The 22,420-nt window shown below is 50.2% G+C and overlaps 2 protein-coding genes across 2 annotated transcripts in view; both read right to left on the bottom strand.

The window, feature by feature from the left end:
• Positions 1-22,420, bottom strand: part of LOC144133721 (cytochrome P450 2J4-like) — a 443,483-nt gene that overhangs the window by 287,325 nt on the left and 133,738 nt on the right. The window lies entirely within an intron of this gene.
• LOC144133520 (uncharacterized) lies at positions 7,112-21,925 on the bottom strand. Its single transcript, XM_077666673.1, has 3 exons — positions 21,530-21,925; positions 20,995-21,133; positions 7,112-7,263 (listed from the first exon to the last, which is right to left on the bottom strand). The coding sequence occupies exons 1-3, from the start codon at positions 21,824-21,826 to the stop codon at positions 7,112-7,114; spliced, it is 588 nt and encodes a 195-aa protein (XP_077522799.1). The 5' UTR covers positions 21,827-21,925.

Consider the following 22,420-nt stretch of genomic DNA (forward strand, 5'->3'; position numbering starts at 1 on the left):
CAAACACTACACAGAACAAAAAATATTCAAGAAACACTGCGTCATCACTGAACACATTAAATCTACCTTAATGCAAATGCATGCTCCAAACAGGTGATTTCGTGGTTAGCCAATGATAATGAGGGCTTGCTAATGCATGCTGCACCCCCCTTGTCAATATGATATGCCTCTGCTAGTTCCCTTACTATCTGATCTTTATGTTTGAAGATGACGGATGTCTGATGAGGCAATGAGGCGCACGTGTGCTTAGGTTGCCTGCAGTGGAGCGCCAAATTCGAACCGGCTGCCCTGTCCAAAGAATTGTGATGCTCCCTCAGCCGTTCGTTAAGACATCGCCCAGTCTGGCCAACATACCACCCACCGCATGAAAGAGGGATCTTGTATACTACACCTTCGACGCACTCAACCCTCCTCTCTGCGCGTGCTGTGGTACAACCACCACCAATCGTCCTTCCTAGTAGGGACTCTCGCTTCCGCTGCACAGCTCAGCAAATGTTGCATAATTTTCTTCGAGACGAAAATACAACATCAACTAGAAATTTTCGCCCCACTTTCTTCAGACGGTGTGATAATGCATGGACGTTAGGGATGACAGCAATCTTCCGGCGATTCGTCACCTCATCTTCCTGAGGAGCACGCTTATGCTCCGATTTGATTTTGGCCATCAGCCTTTCGCATCACCTTCCGATGGTTGCCTCTGGAAAACCAGCGTCCTTAAGCCTAGAAATCAGGCCTTGCACACCTTCCTCAATGATATGGACACACGACTTGTTGAGGGCGGCGCGAACACAAGACAGGGCGATGCCATCCTTTACCAGCTTAGAGTGCCCAGACTGAAAGCTGAGTAGGGGCTTGAAGGAACGAGGCGAATACTGCCAGCAAACATGTCCGGGCTCAAGTCTCAGCTCCACATCCAAGAATTGTATCCTACCTTGGTTAACGGTCTCCGTGGTGAAAGCAAGCCCTTGACCATTTCTGACAAATGTGTTCATGACAGCTTACGTGCTTCCTTCGTTTTCAACAAAAACGAGGTAATCGTCCACGTATCTGTGTACCACCTGACCGCGAACCACCTGGCCGTGAACGACCTGAGACCGCTGATAGCAGACAAGGAGGGGTGCTGAGGACGCTGGTTTTCCTGAGGCAATTATCGGAAGGTTATGCGAAAGGCTGATGGCCAAAATCAAATCGGAGCATAAGCGTGCTCCTCAGGAAGATGAGGTCACGAATCGCCGGAAGATTGCTGTCATCCCTTACGTCCATGCATTATCACACCGTCTGAAGAAAGTGGGGCGAAAATTTCTAGTTGATGTTGTATTTTCGTCTCGCAGAAAATTAAGCAACATTTGCTGAGCTGTGCAACGGAAGCGAGAGTCCCTACTAGGAAGGACGATTGGTGGTGGTTGTACCACAGCAAACGCAGAGAGGAGGGTTGAGTGCGTCGAAGGTGTAGTATATAAGATCCCTCTTTCATGCGGTGGGAGGTATGTTGGCCAGACTGGGCGATGTCTTAACGAACGGCTGAGGGAGCATCACAATTCTTTGGACAGGGCAGCGTGTTCGAATTTGGCGCTGCACTGCAGGCAACATAAGCACACGTGCGCCCCATTGCTTCATCAGACATCCGTCATCTTCAAACATAAAGATCAGATAGTAAGGGAACTAGTAGAGGCATATCACGTTGACAAGAAGGGTGCAGCATGCATTAGCAAACCCTCATTATCATTGGCTAACCACGAAATCACCTGTTTGGAGCATGCATTTGCAGCAAGGTAGATTTAATGTGTTCAGTGATGACGCAGTGTTTCTTGAATATTTTTTGTTCTGTGTAGTGTTTGGCGGGAATAGTATATGTACACACGTGCGTAATAAATCACCAGTTGAAAGTCAGCGCTCGTGTCGTCGTGTTTGTTCCGTCCTTGTGTTTTTTCTGCGTTGTTTTACCATGGATAGCGGTGTAGACGACATGTGGAGTTGCTTTTAGAGGACCATGACGCTAAAAGCTCTCTTCGGCCAAGATTCGCAGATGTCTTGCTGCTTCGGCTCTTGTCAACGGTATGTACTGTAAATGCTACTGTAAATATTTAGTTCATGTTGATAGTTTTGTATTTGTTTCGACTGCCTCACCTGTAGCTGTCTTGTGCAAAACTGAGGCAATACGCTGTCACGGCAATGTGGACGTAGTGTGCCTCTCAAGCTGCATTCAAGCAGCTTTTTTCCTTGCGTCCTCTCTCTCTCTCTGTGATACCTGTACCACTAAGAGCGAGAAATAAACTTCAACTTCGACCTCATCTCATCGGTGCGAGACCCGCGGATGTGGGTAATATTTAGCGATTCCCAATTCGCACTGAAATCATTTGACAGCGCTAGTTCCACACAGTGGAAAGCTAGACTAGCATACGAAGTTCTAAGGAATTTTCCAAGACTCCCAAAAAGCAGCAGGTCATAGTTTTCCAGTGGATACCTGGCCATTGCTTCATTCCTGGAAACACTGAGGCGGATGCAGCGGCTATAGGCAAGCCCACTCCAATGCCCTCACCTCTGGTCGTCCGTTATCGAGAGGCGGAATGCGCCGTTTCTTGATGACCATGCGCAATGAAATGAACGAAAAGATGTGATTTGAGCCAAACAATAAAGATTGTGATCTGCGTTCCATCGATCCGTTGCTGCGGTTTAATATTCCATTGCCCATCAGCAGAAGTTTAGAAACGCTCCTTCACCGCTTGCGTTTAGGAACGGCTTACACGAAGCGCCTTTTAATAGAATTGGCCGCGCATACAGCCCACGGTGTGCGTTTGGCCAAGAAAACAAGGATGTGGCTCACCTATAATTGGATTGCCGAGTGCACGACAACCTCAGGTCGCAATTGAAGAGAGATTTTAGCTTATTTGATAAAGGACGCTTAAGTCTACAAAAAATTGTAGGCGCGTGGCTGTCATGTGAACTGCAAAAGCGAGACCTTTTGGCATTGATAGGATTCATTGATAACAGCGGTATCCTTGGGAAATACTAGCTTTGTAGAATTGGAGTCGATGCTACAGCTTTTACCTCTGTCTGTGTGAGTACTTCAAGATCTTTGTTATTTGCTTTTGCTGTGTTTGCTGCAAACTTATTCTTGTTTTTTTTTTGGCGAGTGACCGCTTTAATAACGTTGTTATTTACTTTTGCTGTATGTACTGCACGAAAAGAAGCTTATATCTAATCAACGTTTTTCTTGTTCTTCTGTCTTGGTTTATTCATTTCCCTTATGTATATTGTACTGTGTACTGTTCTCTTAACATTCAAAAAGTTTATTTTCGACTAATGATGTTACTTCTCATGAGGGTTGCACTTTGCTTTATGTTGTGTATTGTTTGTGTTTGTGTTATCTTATGCTGAACTGTATATCGTCGGACCAAGTGGTCGCTATTAATAGTGGAAAGGAGCAGCCGGAACCGCTGTGCAGCACCAAACTCTCCCTTACGGTTCATGTAAATAAAAAAGTTACATGAATCTTTCGCCTTGTCTGAACTTGCCTGAACCACAAAATTTTTATCGAAAAAATGCGCGTGATTTGCAGATTTCTTCCATGTTTATAGAGCTGCTAGGCTTTGCGAATACGCGTCATTTGACCTCAGGAAGCGCGGGAGGTTCAAACAGGCGTGCGCCCCAGCGCGGCTCTACGTTCTGACAACATGGCGGCGCCCGTCAAAGCGGGGCCACTCGCTTCAGCCCCAATTCATTGTCGCCGCTGCCCTCTGTATTAAGTTGAGGGCAAACGAAAGACACACGAAGCTTTCACTCTGTCTGAAGATGACCGCACCATAAAATTTTAGTGACGAAACGCGCGAAGTTTTCAGATTACCCTCCATGTTTACAGAGTTGCTAGGCTTAGCGAGTGCGCATCATTTGGTCGCGATAGAGGTGATTTGGCTGACCGATATTGCATCGATTTTAAAACAAAAAAGGGCTGTGTAGAAACAAACACTTGTTATATTTTTTGCTTTTACATTGTATGCCTGCAATAATAACAGTTTGTGATGAAGAAATAAATGGATATTTTAAATTATTCTTAAAGGTATCTTTTTGAATTTCCGTAGTGGCTCTGCAATCGATGTGGGCCCGCTGCGTAGGGGAGACACCTATTCTAATGGTGTCTTCGACTGATCGTTTAGATCGCTCTAGAGCGCTCTGAGAGGCGACCGCACATTCGGCTGGTCTAAATCGGACGCTCTAACTACATGCGGCTGGTTCTTTCTGATTGCTTGCCTCCGGCTCAGAGCGCTCTGACGCGCTCCGAGAAAAAAGTCGAAGCGGCTCCGAGAAGAGTTCATGAGACAACGCCACTTCTGCCATTTCGCTAAAGCAGTGCGAGGCCTCGCCGTCCCCAAAGCGTAGGCTATTGACGCAGTCACGTAGTTGTAGCGTCCTTGCTGTGTGGTGTTTTGCGGGTGCCGCGCTGTATGAGGCAAAATGTCTAAGAGACGCCGCATAACTAGTCTAGAAATGCGGTCTGTGTTGCTGTCGCATGATAACAGCGATTCCAGCAGCAGCTCAGACGAGGAGGACAGTTTTACCACAAGGCTATGTTTGAAAAATCAGGGTCCCGTCGGACGGGGTAGGGATCGATATAGGCTAAGCGGCGACCGCGATGCAAACTGTGTGCTACCACGTGCGGCTAAAACTATTCAAGGAACGTACGTGCGGCTACTGTTGACACCAGCAGCTGTGCCACGTCGTGGTTCCGGAAGTTAGGTCCTCCTTCTGCTTCCTGCGCTTCCGCTCTAAGCACTCGCTGACTTTTCAGCTTGACTAGCCTCGCTATGCGCTCAGAGCAAGAGCGGCTGCCACTCTGCAAAACCTAACCGGATCACGAGAGCGACCAGTCGAAGACGCCATGAATTTCACCGGCGCACACGTACGTAGCGCTGGGGCCCGTTATTTTCTTGCAGCCCCCAAGCCTTTGAGTCCCCTATTCTAAATCTCAATAATTAATCGGGGGCTGTGGGTTGCACACCGTGCGGCAAAAACCGTTGCCAGGTTTGCAAACGCATGCAAACCACAGCAAAGGCTATAAGCTCTTCTTCAAATCTCAAACACTCTATATGGGAAGATTTAACTTGCGATTCTAGAAACACTGTGTACATGCTCGAGTGTGGCGACTGCGGAATGCAATACCTAGGCCAAACGGACAATTCCTTCCGATTCAGGTTTAATAACCACCGCTCGCATGCACAATCGCTCCCCAATCTAGCTTTTTCGAAACACCTCCGCTAGAAAGGCCGTGAGTTTGATAAACGTAAAGTAGCATTATTACAGAATGGCTTCAAAAACACTCGTGAGCGCCAACAAAGAGAACCATATTTTATTTTTAAATTTAACACTGACCAAATAGCATTACCGACAGCTGCAGCCTCCTCACCTCTCTTCCGAGGTCAGAGACCTACAAAAATATTCTCACCATGTGGTGATTGCAGTCCGCCGAGCAGAAAGGCTGCGCGAATGGTGGCTAAACAAAATTCTTTATTTGGGCTGACTTGCTCCCACAATGGACTGAATAACACGCCGGCGGCTTGGCAACAAGTGTGCTCGGCGATCATCGAACAGAATGCCCGCCGCTGTCGGCCGTGCTCAATTTAAAGCTGATAGCGAACTTTCGAGATAAAGCGTGCAAGGTGGCTAGAACACTCTGGAACTACGTAGAATCAGCGCTGACTGGATGCGATCAATCGAGATAAATCTGGTCGCGTCTTGCATCGCAAACATAGCTATAAAGCGGCCTGCCGGCAGCTTTGGAGAATGAGCAAAAAATACTGCAAAGATTCGCAGAATTACTCCCCTCTCAAAGAAGCATCGGCACGATGAATTATAACAAATAAGGCGACTCGCAACAAACAAAACGGTTCTTGTGAAAATAAATCCAGAGTATGGAAATGCAGCGTCCTTTAGCGCGCATAATACGGCTTTACACGGACGACATGGACAACTTTTGTTCGTACCGCGGCGTCTCTGGGATGCAGTCATTGCGTCAGGGATGACTTCATAATCCAGTTACCTGGCCGATGAAGAACCTTGTACGGGTCGAAATAGCGGCGCAAAAGCTTTTCACTCAGTCCACGGCGACGAATTGGCGTCCAAACCCAGACCTGGTCTCCTGGCTTGTATTACGCGTTGCGTCTTCGTAGGTTGTAGTGTCTGGCGTTGGTCCGCTGGTGGCCTTTGATCCTTAATCGGGATAGTCTTGAAGCTGCTGCTGCGTGTTGAAGGTAGGCGGCGACGTCGACATTCTCTTCTTCGGTAACGTTGAGCAGCATGACGTCTAGCGTGGTCGTGGACTTCCTGCCATGGACGAGCATAAAAGGCGTCATCTGAGTGGTCGCCTGCACTGCGCTGTTGTTGGCGCAGACGACGTAAGGCACGGTGACGTCCCTGGTCTTGTGTTCGGCATCGACATATATGGCGAGCATATCGGCGATGGTTTTGTTCAGGCGCTCTGTCAGTCCGTTTGTCTGCGGATAGTATGCATGTGTCATCCGGTCGCTGGTTTCGCTGTAACGCTGGATGGCTTGCGTTAGTTTCGCCGTGAATGCTGATCCTATGTCCATGATGAGCACATCGGGGACGCCGTGTCTCAGCAGAATGCACTCCAGGAAAAATTTGGCGGCTTCTGCTGCTGTTCCGTTCGGTAGGGCTTTCGCCTCGGCGTAGCGGGTCAGGTAGTCGGTCGCTATGATGACCAACTTATTTCCAGACATTGACTTTGGGAAAGGGCCAAGCAAGACCATGCCGATCTGGTGGAAGGGCCTTGAGAGGGGTTCTACAGGGTTCAGAAATCCTGCTGGTCGGGTGGAAGGGGTCTTTCGTCGCTGACAGTCTCGGCAGGTTTTCTGATAATGTGCGACATTTGCAGACAGTCGGGGCCTGTAATACTTGTCTTGAATGCGGCGGAGGGTGCGAGTAAACCCAAGATGTCGAGCTGGAGGCTCTTCGTGTGAAGCCTGTAGAACTTATTCGCGGAGATAAGCAGGTGCTCAAGGAGGTAAGCTATTTTGTTCGCTGTGATGTTCTTCTTCAGGAGGACATTACTACGTACACGGAAGGAAGACAGTTCTCGCTTCAATGAGGCGGGGGCTCAAGAAACCTTGCCTTCCAAGTACTCGATGAGGCGTTTTACGTTGGGGTCGGAGCGTTGCTGCTGTGCACAAGAGCCGGGGCAAATGGGTCCCAGGAAGGCATCCTCATCCTCGACCGGCGGTGCATCAACAGGGGCTCGTGAGAGGCAATCTGCGTCAGAGTGCTTGCGTCCGGAATTGTAAACGACGGTTACGTCAAACTCCTGGACGCAAAGACTCCATCGAGCGAGGCGGCCGGAGGGGTTCTTCAAATTGGCAAGCCAGCACAGTGCGTGGTGATCGCTGACCTCCTAGAACGGTCGGCCGTAGTGGTAGGAACGGAGTTTCGACATAGCCCAGTTGATGATAAAGCAGCCCTTTCAGTTGTCGAATAGTAACGCTCGGCATCGGAAAGGGAGCGGCTAGCGTATGCGATGGCATTCTCCAGCTCGTCGCTTTTTCGAACAAGGACGGCGCCAAAGCCCACGCTGCTTGCGTCGCATGAACTTCAGTATCAGCGTTTTCATCAAAATGTGCGAGGATCGGTAGGGACTGTAAACGAGATTGAATTTCTTTGAAGGCTTCTGCTTGCGGCGCCTTTCATTTAAATGGCACGTCTGCCTTCGTCAGTTGGCTCAAGGGCTCGACATGCGCGAAAAGGTTCACAAATCGTCGGTAATATGCGCACAGTGCGTGGAATCTGCGCACTGCTTTCTTATCGGCCGGCAATAGAAACTGTTGAATAGCAGCTGTTTTCTGCGGATCATGGCGTACTCCCTCCTTGCCGACGATGTGGCCTAGAAACAGCAGTTCTTCATGGGCAAAGTGGCACTTCTCTGCTCTCAAAGTTAGGCCAGACCACTTTATGGCGTCTAGTACTGTTCGAAGTATTTTGAAGTGCTCTAAGTTCGAGGCGAAAACAACGACGTCATTTAAATATGCCAGAAAATTTGCCACTGCAGGGCTGCCAGCACTGTGTCCATTACTCACTGAAACGTCGCTGGTGCGGAACAGAGACCAAATGGCATCACTTTGAACTCAAACAGCCCATCCGGAGTGATGAATCCTGTCTTCTCGCGATCTCTTTCGTCGACCTCAATTTGCCAGTCGCTGCTCTTGAGGTCCATCTATGAGAAATGTTTGGCGTTGCAGAGGCGGTCCAGTGTGTCGTCAATGCGGGGGAAGCAGGTAGACGTCCTTCTTTTTTATGTTGTTCAAACGGCGGTAATCAACGCAGAATCGATGTGCGCAGCCTTTCTTTCTCACTAGAACAACCGGTGCCGCCCGTGGGCTGTTTGAAGGCTGAATGACGTTGTCGCGAAGCATTCCTTCTACTTGGTCCCAGATGGCTTGTCGTTCTAGCGGAAATGAACTTAGAGGCTTTGACAGAAAGGTTGGGCGTGCTGATCGGCTATAATTCGATGCCTGGCAATTGGCGTTTGTCGGACCTTCGGCGATGACGAAAAACACTCGCGGTATTTTTGAAGCAGATTGTGGATCTGGTCGTGTGAGTACAGGGACAGGGCTGGGCTGATGTCGAAAGGGGGCGAGTTCTCTTGTACAGGCGAATCTTCTGCAGACGGGTCGGAGAGGATGAAGGATGTCTCGTATGTCGGATATTTCGTCGAAGAAAGCAATCGTCGTTCCTCTGTTAATGTCCCGGTATTCTTCCCTGAAGTTAGTCAGCAGCACATCGGACTGGGTCATGCGGAAATGTGTGATGCCTCTTGGAATGCTGATTCCTCGGTTTAGAAGCACCTGCATGTTCCCGTCGATGATGGCTTCAGCGTTAATGGCTTTTGCGGCGCCTACGGTCACGAAGAAGAAATGGGCTTGGGCAGGGCATATAACGCGAAGGCAAGATAACCACTGGTCCTTAAGGGCAACGGAGTAGATTCCAAGAGAAAGTAAGCATAGCAAAGGGCGGCACAAGGTTAGGTGGGCGGATGAGATTAAGAAGTTTGCAGGCAAAGGGTGGATACAGCTGGAAAAGGAGGGAGTTAATGGAGGGACATGGGAGAGGCCTTTGCGCTGTAGTGGGCCTAGTAAGGCTGATGATGATGATGATGATGATGATGATGACGACGATGGTCACGATAACACTCGAACGGTGTGGGATGCTCACTTCTTCCTCCAGAACACTTTGGGCAACGTGTTTTTCCAGAGTTCTTGACGAAGCGACGGCCTCGTGCATCAAAAGCGAGATGAGCTTGTTACGCTGGTCGATGATCACCTGGCATGGATAAAGGAATTCCATGCCCAAGATCACTACGCGGGAATATTGCCGTAGCACAAGGAAGGTCGCAGGATGTCACAGGATGTTTTTGACAGTCACTCGAGCTGTGCATTCACCTGATGGCGTAATGACGTTGCCCCTTGCGGTGCGAATTTGTGGGCCGTCCCAAGCGGTCCTGACTTTCCTCAGATACACAGCGAATGTTGCATTCACCACCGAATAATCGGCTCCTGGGTCGACTAGAGCGGTAACTTTCCGGCCGTCGATAGCTAGGAAGGGTTTTCTGGCGGGCTAGTTGGTGCTTATCGTTCATGATTAAACTGTGCGAAAGAAGCACAGGTGAAACTAAAAATTCTATGAGAACGAAATATGAAAACGGCCGAACCATGTATTACGAGCGAAAACTTAATAAGCAAAAGGGATGAGACGTGGAACCAACAGTAGCAACAGTAAAATATTAAGGTGCAAGCACTAAAAGTAAGCGGAAAAGCATAATAGCGAACCCTTATGAATTATACAAAAAAAATCAGCAGCGAGGCCAAAACCGTGAACCCGAGAGTTAATTATGGAAACAACAATAAACAAAGGTAAAGGCGACGCGAGAATGACAAAGGCTAAAAGCAGGCTAAAATCTATGAAGGATGGAAACAATAAGTAACAAGAGCAAAGGTGCAGGGTTAAAAAGGGCAGTTCAAAGTGTCACTTTTTAAAAACGCGATTTCTTTATTCGAAAGCAGAACGGACAGTGTTCTCACACAATTGCTCGCATTCCTTGCGATTAATAACGCCTCAATTATTTACCTTTTTGTTGTGGTTCTAGCCGTAGCGAGGAACTTTGCGGTTTCGAGAAACAGGTAGCAATAACTTTTTAGCAATTCTTACAATGTAAAGCTAAATTACCTCCTGAGTTGGTAGACATATTGCGAACGTGATCAACCACCCTCTCATTGAAACATCACCCAGATTGGCTGACGCACATCTTTCCACAGGATAATGGAACCTAATAGATAACTTGTCTGGAACTTTCTGGGTACTCAAGGCTGTGATTGAAGGCGCATCTTTGCTATCTATCGTCGCTGTTCATAATAGTACACTTTAGCGAGCTTACACGGCGCCACAAACACGAGTTGGACGCCGTATCTTCCTGCAACTTTATTGAAATTCTGTGACACTCGGTGCACGTAACGCATGACACGCACAGGTTCTCGTTCTTCATTCGCTTGGCGGTTCGTATTCTTCATCCTCTGTACCAAGCTTTCGCAAACACAGGCTATAAGTTGCTGCGGATACCGAGTATCATACAATCTCTAACCTGACGGTTATGATTCAACTCATTTTGTGCTGACATGACTTTTCTAGAACAAAGCGGCAGACAAGGTGAACTATCGCTCTTTTTACCAACTTTGAATGTGCACTGTGATAGGGTAGAAACTTCATGTTCATTCTGGGGTTGTAGGACCAACAGACACGTGAGGGCGTAAATTCTAGATTCATATCCAGAAACTGGATTTGGTTACCCTTAGGCAATTCATGCGTGAAATGAAGCGCTTTTCCTTCACACTTGGAAAACATTGAGGATGCTACTCACTGAATCAGGAAGACTAGACTTAGCACAGAGGTTTACAATCCCCATATAATCTTCAACGTACCTAAAGAAGCGCAGAATATGTTGGTCGTAGAGACAACATTGCAAGCGCTGGTGAAAGGAAGAGAGAAAAATACCAGAGAAAAATAAAACGAATGCCACGGATGAACCAATGCAAATGCCTCTTTTCTGAATGTAAAACTGTCCTTGTGGCAGAATGCTGTCGAGGCAAGGTAAAATTTCAACTGTTCAAGGAATTGTTCCAAGGACGTGATAACTGCGTTTCGGAAGCTGATTTCACCATATTCCTCTACTTGCTGCTTGACAGCTCCAAACAAGGCTTTATTCGAATCAGAGTAGAACAAGTCCTCTATGTCTATCGAGAACGCCGTGGTGGCCGATGTTATGACATCCAGAGTGGCAAGAAGTTCTTTTGAGCTCTGCGCTAAAAACGGATCTGGTCCCGCAACTTTGTTCAGGTGCTGCTTTAGAAAATCACGTAACATACGCTGCCAGCTGTCCTTCTCTGATAGGATGAAACGAAGAGGGCAATTCACCTTGTGGGTTTTTCCTGTGAAGAAAATGTGCAGGAACTCATTTTGATATTTCTTGACGTCTTTGGCCATTGATTAAAGCTGTACCTTCTTCAGAAGCTTCCTAGAATCCTTCTTTTGTCTTTTTTTTCACAAAACTCTATCGGCCTGAATTACTGCGTTAACACCTGCACAGCCTTTTCTTCACATATTCTAACTGGCATAACAACGAAGCCGCCTTGTTTTTCGACTTGGATGACTGTAAGGTCGTTGTCTTTCAAGTAGTTTACGACTTCCTTTGAAGGAGGGTTCTTTGGTGGACGTTCACTTACAGTGCAGATGAGGCTGTCAACTCCGTCGGCAATAACACGTCCTTTGTCTTGGTTAGTTGTGCTACGGGCAATTTGTCGCAGTGCTGCTAGAAGCTCAGAGCGGTTGGTGCGTGGTTCAAAGGAGAACTTCCAGGAGGCTGTGTATACTTCCAGGGATGTTGACGTTGCCTTCCACTAAGATGGTCCTGGCTGCATTGCTGGCACACTTCCTAGAGGGAAGCTTCGGCCTCTAATCGTGCCATAGAAATTCGGTGTAACTGGCAGCCATCTTTTTCAGTTCGGAAAATTGTAGGTTTGCCACGAAGGGATTTTCTACACAGACAAGAGCGCGCAGCCAGTCAGTGTAGAAGCGGACTTGTCTCCAACATTCTGACTTCATTATTTTGCTCATACTTCTAGCATGTTCCCATGAGGGCTCAGGCGTACCCAGTAAGGCTTGAACCTGCGGCGTAGGGGTCTCCAATTCAATTCAAGTTATTTTCTTTCCATAGAAAGGGGGAGCTAAGGCAAAAGGCTGTCTGGCCTCACGAAGGCCTCAGCATCCATATACAGTTGCCAATGCAGTGGCAAAAAAAAAATATTTGAAAAAATTTATACTTTTAGTACAAGTTCAGAAAAAAAGAGGACATATATGCAGGTTGTAACACAATATTGCACAAAAAAGAATTTGCAGCACACACGTTTCTACATAGATGATTTTCTACTCTTATCCACATAAAGCCTTGTTTGCAGCTGTCAAGCAGCAAGTAGAAGATTATGGTGAAATCAGCTTCCGAAACGCAGTTAGCATGTCCTTGGAACAATTAGTTGAATTGTTGAAATTTTACCGTGCCTCGACCGCAATCTTTCACAAAGGACAGTTTTACTTTCAGAAAAGTGGCATACACATTGGTTCACCAGTGCCACTCGTTTTATGTAGTATTTTTCTCTCTTCCTTTGACCACCGATTGCAATGTTGTCTCTACGACCAACATATTGTGCGCATCTTTACGTACGTTGATAATTATCTGGTGATGGTAAGCCTCTCTGCGAATTCCAGTCTGCCTGATTCAGTGAGTAGCATCCTAAATGTTTTCAAGTGTCAAGGAAAAGGGCTTCATTTCACGCATGAATTGCCTAAGGGTAACAAAATCCAGTTTCTGGATATCACTCTACAATTTCCGCCGTCACATATCAGTTGGTCCTACAACCCCAGAATGAAAAATCAGATTCTACCCTATCACAGTGCACAATCAAAGTTAGTAAAAAGAGCGATCGTTCACCTTTCCTGCCGTTCCGCTCTAGAAAAGACATGTCAGCAAAAAATGAGTTTAATTCTTAACCGCTAGATTGAGAGATTGTATGATGGTCGGTATCCGTGGCAACTGAAAGCATGTGTTTGCGAAAACTTGCTACAGAGACTGAAGAATACGAACAGCCAAGCGGGCGAAGAACGAAAACTTGTGTGTGCCATGCCTTACGTCCACCGAGTGTCACACAATTTAAAGAAAGTTGCAGGACGATAAGGCGTGCAACTCGTGTTTGCGGCGCCGTGTAAGCTCCCTAAACTGTGCGCTATCATGAACGGAGACCATAGAATGCAAATATGCACCTTTAATTACAGCCTTGATTACACAGAATGCGCCAGAGAAGTTATCTATCAGGTTCTATTAACCTGTGGAGAGATGTACATTGACCAAACTGGGCGATGTTTCAATGAGAGGGCGGCTGAACATGCTCGAAATCTGTCTACCATCTCAGGAGGTATTATTGTTTATATAGTAAGAAGTGCAGAAAAAGTGACTGCCACCCCTTTCTCGGAAGCACAAGGTTCCTCGCTACTGCTATAATCAAAACAGGAAGGGAAGTAATTAAGGCGTTGTTAATCGCAAAGAATGCGAACAATTGTGTGAGCACACCATCCATTCTGCTTTCGAATAAGGAAATCTTGTTGCTAGAAATTGACACTTTAAACCGAACTTTTCAACCCTGCACCTTTACTCTTGTTTCTTGCTGTTAACAATCTTCACAGATAATAGCCCGGTTTTAGCCTTTGTAATTCTCGCGTGGCCTTTACCTTTTTTTTGTTTCCATAATTCACTCTAGGTTTCACTGTTTTAGCCTCGTTGTTAATCTTGTTTTGTATCATTCATATGGGTTCGCTTTTATGCTCTTCTGCTTACTTTTTAGTGCTTGCACCTTCATCTTTTACTGTTGTTACTGTTGGTTCCACGTTTCAATCCTTTTGCTTAGTAAGTTTTTGCTCGTAATACATGGTTCGGCCGTTTCTATGTTTCGTTCTCTTGGAATTTGTTTGTTTCACCGTCAGGTTTTTTATTTTCCTCTATCCTTTTATCCAGGTTTATAGGGTGTTTAGGCATGCACACACTTGGGGTTTTTGAGAATGGTTCTTCAGATTGGCTCCACTAAACTGCTAAACTTATTTGCTGTGTTGGATCCTGATTGTGTCATGTGGTGGTTTGGTGCGTATAAAAGGAATGCTTGAAGCGTTTTTTGAAAAAAAGTTGGTCTGCGCTCTGTGTGTACGCCTTTCTCGTCTTTGTCCCTGTTTCTTTCCCGCTGTTTAATCATGAGTTGATAGCTACTTCTAAGTCGGATGTCCTGGCTTTTACGTTTCACGTCGTCCTGGGCGTCGGGACACGGCTCCGTCGGGTATCGGAATCGTGGGTAGAACGTGTCGTCGAAGGTTTTGTTTGTAGCGGCGTCGTTTTGAAGGCGGTTTTTGTCGTGGTCGAGGTTGTTTTGTATGCGGCGTCGGTGTGTCGGGGGCGGCGTCTTCATGCTGCATGGTCGTTGGAGGTTCTACGGTGTTTCGCTCAGGAGCAACTTCACCTCCAGAGGTTTCTGTCTTTAGTTTCCCCTTCGTGGGCTGAGAGACCTTCCCCGTACCGTGGATGCGTAGCTGCGGCGTGGCGACGCAGTGCGCGAGGCTGACGGAGATCGTGAGCGCGATAGCGGTTCGGCAAGTGCTCCTCTCGACGCAGGTACTCGTCGAATTCTTACGGACGTTGCCCGAAGAGTGGCCGGAGAATAATACTTCGATTAATCTGTCTCTTAAAGAAAACTACTTACAAAGCAGCAGAAAAAACAGCCATGCCGCCGGTGGGATCCGAACCCACGACCTCCGAATATCGCGTCCTGTGCTCTATCAACTGAGCTACGGCGATGGCTGTCTATGTCCAATCTACTGGTCTCGTGGGTATGTATGTCTATTGCGTGTAAACGATTCTTGAGAGTGTTCACCAGCGCCACTCTCGTCCATAGCGGCGGACGTACAACGTCCTGTTTTACCGCGAGTGTGACGTAAAACGTCATCTAACGGAGAGGGCGGAAACTGCGAAAGCCCTGTTATGCTACCTATGGCATCAAAACTGCTAGATCCGAGACCATCGTTAAGCTATAGCAGACAAGGTAAGGAAAATGAGGGGCACGTTTGACAAACATATTAAGGAAGGCAACAGTTACCGAAACCAAGGTGCACAGGGGAATGTTTTTTTTTATTTGTAGTGCTGATTAGTGGGAGAATAATACTTCGTTTAATCTGCCGCTTAAAGAAAACTACTTACAAAGCAGCAGAAAAAAACAACCATGCCGCCGGTGGGTTCCGTACCCACGACCTCCGAATATTGCGTCCGGTGCATCTACCAACTGAGCTGAGGCGACGGCTGTCCAATCTGCTGCTCTCGTGGGTATTTATGTTTGTTGCGTGCTTGAGAGTGTTCACCAGCGCCACCCTCGTCCTTTGCGGTGGACGTAGCGTGTCCTGTATTACCGCTAGTGACTTGGAACGTCATCTAACGGTGAGGGCGGATACTGTGCGAGAGCCCTCTTCTGCTACCTAAGGCATCAAGACTGCCAGAACCAATACCCTCGTTAAGCTATTAACAGAAAAGGTAGGGGAAATGAGGGGCTCGTTTGTCAAACATACGAAGGTAGCCAACAGTCACCGAAACCAAGGTGCAAAGGGGAATGTTTCTTCTTGTATTATTTTTAGTGCTAATTCATCATCAGTATCTTCTTCAGCCTGACTACACCGACTGTAGGGCAAAGGCCTCTCCCATGTCTCTCTAATTAAACCGGTGCTTTGCCAGCTGCGCCCGCCCATGCCTCCGAACTTCATCTAACGGCGAGGGCGGAAACTTAGCGAGAGCCCTCTTATGCTACCTTTGGCATCAAGCATGACGTTCCACTCGAACTCGCGGAAATAAAGGACGTGCTACGTCCACCGGTATGGACGAGTGTGGCGCTGGTGAACACTCAATGTTCGCTGACACGTAATAAAGATAAATACGAACGACAGCAGCAGACTGGACAGCCGTCGCCGTAGATCAGTTGGTAGAGCACCGGACGCGATCCGGAGGTAGCGGGTGCGGATCCCACCAGCGGCAGGGTTGTTTTTTCTGCTGCTTTGTGAGTGATTTTCTTTAAAACCAATTGATTGGCACTACAATTTAAAAAGAAATGAAAATCTTCCTCTATGCACCTTGCTTTCGTTGACTATTGGCTTCCTTCATATGTTTGTCAAACGAGCCTTTGATTTCATTTGCCTTTATAGTTATATATATATGTAAGTACAGTATTACGACAAACGGGACTGTTCGTTTTAAAGGTTTATTGTGCCAACAGTTTCGGGAATGGTATTCCCTTCGTCAGGGCAGGCTTAGTCGAAACAAAGGTGCATAGGGGAACGTTTTTTTTATGTGTTGTGCGTATCAGTGGGATAATGTTACTTAGATTAATAAATCGAATAAAGAAAATTACTTATAAAGCAGCAGAAAAAAACAACCATGCCGCCTGTGGGATCCGAACCCACGACCTCCGAATATCGCGTCCGGTGCTCTTACCAACTGATATACGGCGACGGCTGTCCAGTATATATATATTGTTACGGTGTGGGATGCCACGGGGTGGCCACAGGCCCGCCCAGAGAAATATAGCAGCAGTACGGAGGAGAGCCGGCGAAGCACGACCGGCGGCGGCCAAGCTTTCTCGTTCTATCTCCCTCGTGCTAGAGCCGCACGCTCGCCGCTCGCGCTCGCTCTCCGCCTCTTCTTTTATTCCCGTATCACCTTTCCACCGGGGGGGGGGGGGGGGGGGCGGAGAAGTCAGGCCGTGCTTTGATGCAGGGTTTCCTGGGGCGATGCAATGTGGGCTCGCAGATAGGAAACGGTCACACTCTTCGTTGAATTCGAAGTGTGTGAGCTGGGCGAAGGTGTCTGCAGTCGCCGAAGAAGGTCCCACACCGGTTAGGCTAACTTCAGGGAGTTTTATGCATATTGAGCGGCGATCCGTTTATGGGACTGCATTGCGTGGGGAAGGCATGGAGCCAGCAGGCGACGACGGCACTGATGAGGACCCGGTAGCTAAGTCGGAGTCACCGCAGGCGCCGTAGACATATCGCTTCATGTTTGAAACATGCTCTGTGAAAATGTGGTGCACACCGCATGGTCGATGCTCTGGCAGGTCTTCGAGGCGGTATGTCACGGGGCCGAGTCGGGCAACGACACGGTAAGGGCCGCGGTAGCGGGGCAAGAGCTTTGCGGCACGGCCAGTCGCACGGATGGTGCGGCGAACGAGGACCAAGTCACCGGGCCGGAAGGGGGGATGTGGTGGTGCTGCCGCGTTGGCCGCTTGCACACGCGCGTGAGCCGTGAGGAGGTTGCGCTGGGCGTCGAGGCGGGCGGAATGAAGTCGTTGAGCAGATTCAGTTGGTGACGCAGTGGGATGGGGAAGGCCCAACTGCGCGTCGAGAGGGATGGAGGGCGTTCTGCCATAGACGACTGAGAACGGCGTCACATGCGTTGTTTCTTGCGCTGCAGTGTTGACTGCAAAAGCTGCAGCAGAAACAAAACGATCCCAGTTTGTGTGGGACGGAGCGACGTAGGATGCGAGTATATCCGTGAGGGTACGGTTAACACGCTCCACGAGGCCATTGCACTGCGGATGATTGACGGATGTAGTGGAATGCGCAATGCCGAAGGAGCGGAGGGCTCGCTCGAATTCATGGGACATAAAGCAGCTCCCACGGTCCGTGATGAGGCGCCGGGGAACACCGTGCCGAAGAACGAGATGCTGTTCCACAAACGCGACGGCATGAGCGGACGACGTGTCTGGAACGGGCAGTCCTTCGACCCACTTGGAGAAGTAGTCGATCGCAACCAGAACATACCGGTTGCCGGCACGCGTCTTCGGAAACGGGCCCAAATGATCCAGTCCAACCAGCTCGAAAGGTGAACTTGGTGGCGAAAAAGCCTGCGGGGGTGGCTTGGTTACACCTGTGGACGGTTTTCTGTACTGGCATGTCTGGCAGGACGCCACGTGTTCCTTGACATCTCTGGACATATTAGGCCACCAAAACCGCTCCGACACTCGTGCGTAGGTCTTGCCGCGACCAAGGTGACCAGCCGTGGGAGCGTCGTGTAAGCCGCGCAAGATTTGCGACCGCAGTGTTGCCGGAACAACTGGCAACCAGACGGGTGGTCGACCACGGAGCCGCTTCACATGACACAAGAGGTCGTCCTTCATTCGATAGACCCGGCGTAGTTGGCAGAGGCCTGCGCCGGCGGCGGTGCCAAGGGAGTGGATTATGGCAGCAATGGCGGGATCTTGCGTTTGTGCAGTCCTCAGGTCCGTCAAAGCCGTCACGGAACAAGGGTGGCGAGAAAGGAAATCGGCATCTTGATGGGCAGAGCCGCGCCGATGCACTATTGTGAAATTGTACTCTTGAAGTTGCAGGGACCAGCGTGCAATCTTGGCATTCAAATGTTTGGCGGACTGCAGCCAAGTGAGAGCGCTATTGTCCGTGACTATGGTGAAGTGACGGCCGTACAGGTAGGGACGGAACTATTCGACGGCCCAGACAACGGCGAGGCACTCGAGTTCTGAAGAGTGGCGGCGGCGCTCAACGTCGGAAAGCTGGCGGCTGGCATAAGCTAGGACTTTGTGGTCACCAGACTCGTCTTCTTGCAGGAGGACAGCGCCGAGCCCATCTTGGCTGGCATCCGTGTGGAGGACAATGGGGGCCGATTCGTCGTAATGGGCCAATGTAGGAGGCTCGAGGAGGGCGTGCTTGACGTCAAGAAACGCGAGCTGTTGGGCCTGCGTCCAACTCCCCGGTGCATTCTTCTTCAGCAGGGCGGTCAATGGAGCGCTGCGCTTGGCAAAGTCCGGAATGAAACGACGGAAATACGAAGCAAATCCAAGGAAACTTTTGAGCTCCTAGGTGGTGGTGGGAGCTTCGTAAGCTGTAAGCGCTTTTAGCTTTTCAGGGTCGGGACGGATGCCATGCCGGCTCACAACGTGACCCAAGTACGTCACCTCCGCGAAACCGAAGAAACATTTTTTTGGTTTTAAGCGAAGCCCAGCAGAGGTAAGGGCTTCGAGGATGAGTTTGAGGCGTCTCTGGTGTTCTTCAAATGTAGCCGCGTAGACAATTACGTCATCCAGGTAGACCAACGCCATAGTCCACTTCAAATGGCCTAAGACTCGGTCCATGACACGCTGGAAGGTGGCTGGAGCGTTCGAGAGACCGAAGGGCATACGGTTGAACTGGTAAAGGCCGTCGGGAGTCACGAAAGCCGTCTTTTCCGCATCATCGGGGTGAACAGGCACCTGCCAGTAGCCCGAGAGCAGATCTAGCGTGCAAAAATAACGGGCCCCCTTCAGGCGGCCAAGCGCATCGTCGAGGCGAGGCAGCGGGTACACGTCGCAATTAGTAATAGCATTTAGCTTCCGACAGTCAACGCAGAAGCGGAGTGTTCCATCCTTCTTGCGCACATGGACGACAGGGGAGGACCAAGGGCTACAAGAAGGGGCAATGATTCCCTGGTCAAGCATGTCGCACACGTGCTGCTGGATGACTCTCCGTTCGGCTGGCGCTACACGGCGAGGTTGGTGATGAACGGGCCCGCGGTTTTCGGTGTTGATCCGGTGTTGAGCCCAGGAAGTGCACCCGAGTTCACCGGCGCTCAGAGCAAGGCAACTCCGATGCTCGAGCAGCAAGGTCTTCAGAGAGGCGAGCTCCGCGCAGGTCAGGCTGGGTCCAAAGTTAAATTCTTCCCATGATAGGATCGCCGGCGCTGGAGGGTGGCGAGGCGGGGCTTCAGGTTGCAGAGACGCCACTGGTGACCCGGGGGCCAAAACTGAGGCTGTACCCAATTGCGTGCCGGGAGTCAGCGCGAGAGGTACGCTGCTGATGTTGAGTATAAATACGTGGGCCTCTCCTTTGAGCACAGGCAGAAGGCTTCGAGGGGAGGTCATCTGACGGGCTGGAGCTGAACATCGGATGGGTTCGAAAAGCACGTCTGCTGTGACCGGACTGTCAAGCTTGGCATACACCCACGTTGCCGCACCCGGTGGCAGGGCCACGGCGGACGCCACAGTCACGGTAGTGACGTCGAACGGCTTGACTCGACACGGCCACTTCGTCGCGAGGTCACGCAGAGATGCTGAGGCACGCTTGGTCGCCGACACCAGGGACTGCCACAGGGCGACACCGAGGCTGGAAACCCGGCTAAGCCAGCCCGGCCCACAGAGAGTTCGGCTCGCCCGTGGTTTGGTTCTAGTCAAATTAAGGACGACTCCGGCTTGCTGGCACCACCCGCACCCGAGGACCACTGGCCAAATAGGGCTGTCTGCGACAACAAACTCGGTGGAGATGGTATTTCTGAGTGCTGTCAGGTTGACGACGACACGTCCGACTTGCTCCACAGGGGTGCCGTTAAAAGCTAAGAGCCGGGTTTTGGCGGCTGGCAGAAGCAGGTGGGGCGCGTTAGCAACAAACGATTTGTGCAGTACATTGACAGCCGCTCCTGTGTCAACCAAGGCCTTTACGTGCCGGTCAAGCAGGGCGACGTCGACGAGCACGTAAGGAGCATCAGTGGTAATCGGAGCCGACGAAAGGAGGGGACGCGGAGAACGAAGGAGTGTGGGGACGGACTTTATTCGGCGGAACGGTGCCCCCGGAGTTCCGCCAAATCGTTTCCCGACGTTGGAGGGCCGGCACAGTCCCTCGCGTAGTGTCCCCGCAGGCCGCAGCGGAAGCAGGTCATGCGGACGTCGTTACGCAGGCGTCGGATAGAGGCCGCAGTTTGGGCTGCGGACCGAGGAGCCTGCACCCGGCCGCTGCGCTCGGCAGACGGTGGCGACCCCCGCGTGGCCAGCAAAGTCAATTCCGCCTCGATGGCGATCGCCATGGCGGCGCGGACGGAATCAGGACGGCCAGAGCGGACCAAGCGCTGCACCTCGGGGAGTCGGATGGCGTCGACAAACGCCTCGGTGCCGACCAGGGCCACGGCGTTCTGAGGCGCTCCCGGCAGCGACTGCAGAGCCAGGCGCTCAATGGCGGCGGCGAGGACCTGGTACGTCTCCCCGGGCTCTTGACGGCGGGCTCGCAGGCGGTGGTACTGCACACGGGGTTGACCTGAGGCACCATAGTGGTCGGCGAGGAGGCCCGCCAGAACAGTGTAAGAGCCCAGCTGGTCGGGCGGCACGTTCTGCAGCAGCTCGGTGGCGCGGCCCCTCAGTTTTGCAACGAGCATCCATGCCTTCATTTGCTCGTCCCAGCCTCTCGCCGCCGCAATACCGTCCAGCTGGATGCGGTAAGCATCCCACGAGATGGTGCCGTCGAATGTGGGCAATTCCACAACGTCCAATGAACACTGCGGCGAGAACGCACCCGCGCCGAGCACGCCATTGGCGGCCACGACCGCAGGCCCAGCGACGGCAGAGCCGTAAACAGCGGCGGCGGGGACGCCCAAAGGCACCTGACCTGTGCTCGGCTCGGCTGGCACCAGGCGACGGAGTTCGCGCCGGAGAGCTTCCATCTCCCCAGCCTGGGCAGTCAGACGGGCCTCCCATGCGTCCATCCGTTGGGTGACTGTATCCAGGAGGCGCTCAACACCGGCGTCCGGCTGCTGCGAAGAGCCGAGCCCCTCCGAGCGCCTAGGTCTAGCGGCGCCGGCCGCCGCGTCGTCGGCGCTATCGGCTGGTGATGGACTCCTGTCGTCTGGCACGTCGGGTGCTTGATTCCGGGAGCGGGTGAGCGGCATGATCCCACCGCTGCCACCAAAATGTTACGGTGTGGGATGCCACGGGGTGGCCACGGGCCCGCCCAGAGAAATATAGCAGCAGTACGGAGGAGAGCCGGCGAAGCACGACCGGCGGCGGCCAAGCTTTCTCGTTCTATCTCCCTCGTGCTAGAGCCGCGCGCTCGCCGCTCGCGCTCGCTCTCCGCCTCTTCTTTTATTCCCGTATCAATATATATATATATATATATATATATATATATATATATATATATATATATATATATATATATATATATATATATATATATTAGCAGACAAGGTAAAGGAAATGAGGGGCTCGTTTGACAAACATATTAAGGAAGCCAACAGTCACGGAAACCAAGGGGCATAGGGAAATGTTTCTAATCTTTTTTTTTATTTATTTTTATTTTTTTATTTGTAGTGCCAATCAATCGGTTTAAAGAAAATTACTTATAAAGCAGCAGAAAAAACAACCATGCCGCCGGTGGGATCGGAACCCACGACCTCCGAATATCGCGTCCGGTGCTCTTACCAACTGAGCTACGGCGACGGCTGTCCAATCTGCTGCTTTCGTGGGTATTTATGTTTACTGCG

This window comes from Amblyomma americanum, chromosome 5, assembly GCF_052857255.1.
Source record: "Amblyomma americanum isolate KBUSLIRL-KWMA chromosome 5, ASM5285725v1, whole genome shotgun sequence".
Lineage (NCBI taxonomy): Eukaryota > Metazoa > Arthropoda > Arachnida > Ixodida > Ixodidae > Amblyomma > Amblyomma americanum.

Excerpts from the sequence above, each read along its gene's own strand:
- LOC144133520 (XM_077666673.1), bottom strand. The coding sequence starts at position 21,826 with ATGCCGCTCACCCGCTCCCGGAATCAAGCACCCGACGTGCCAGACGAC. Across the intron at positions 21,134-21,529 it reads CAGGTCAGGTGCCTTTGGGC|GTCCTCGCCGCCGCCATTGA; the intron begins GTCCCCGCCGCC and ends GAGACGTACCAG. Across the intron at positions 7,264-20,994 it reads GCGCTTGGTCCGCTCTGGCC|ATTGCCTCTCACGAGCCCCT; the intron begins GTCCTGATTCCG and ends ACTCTGACGCAG.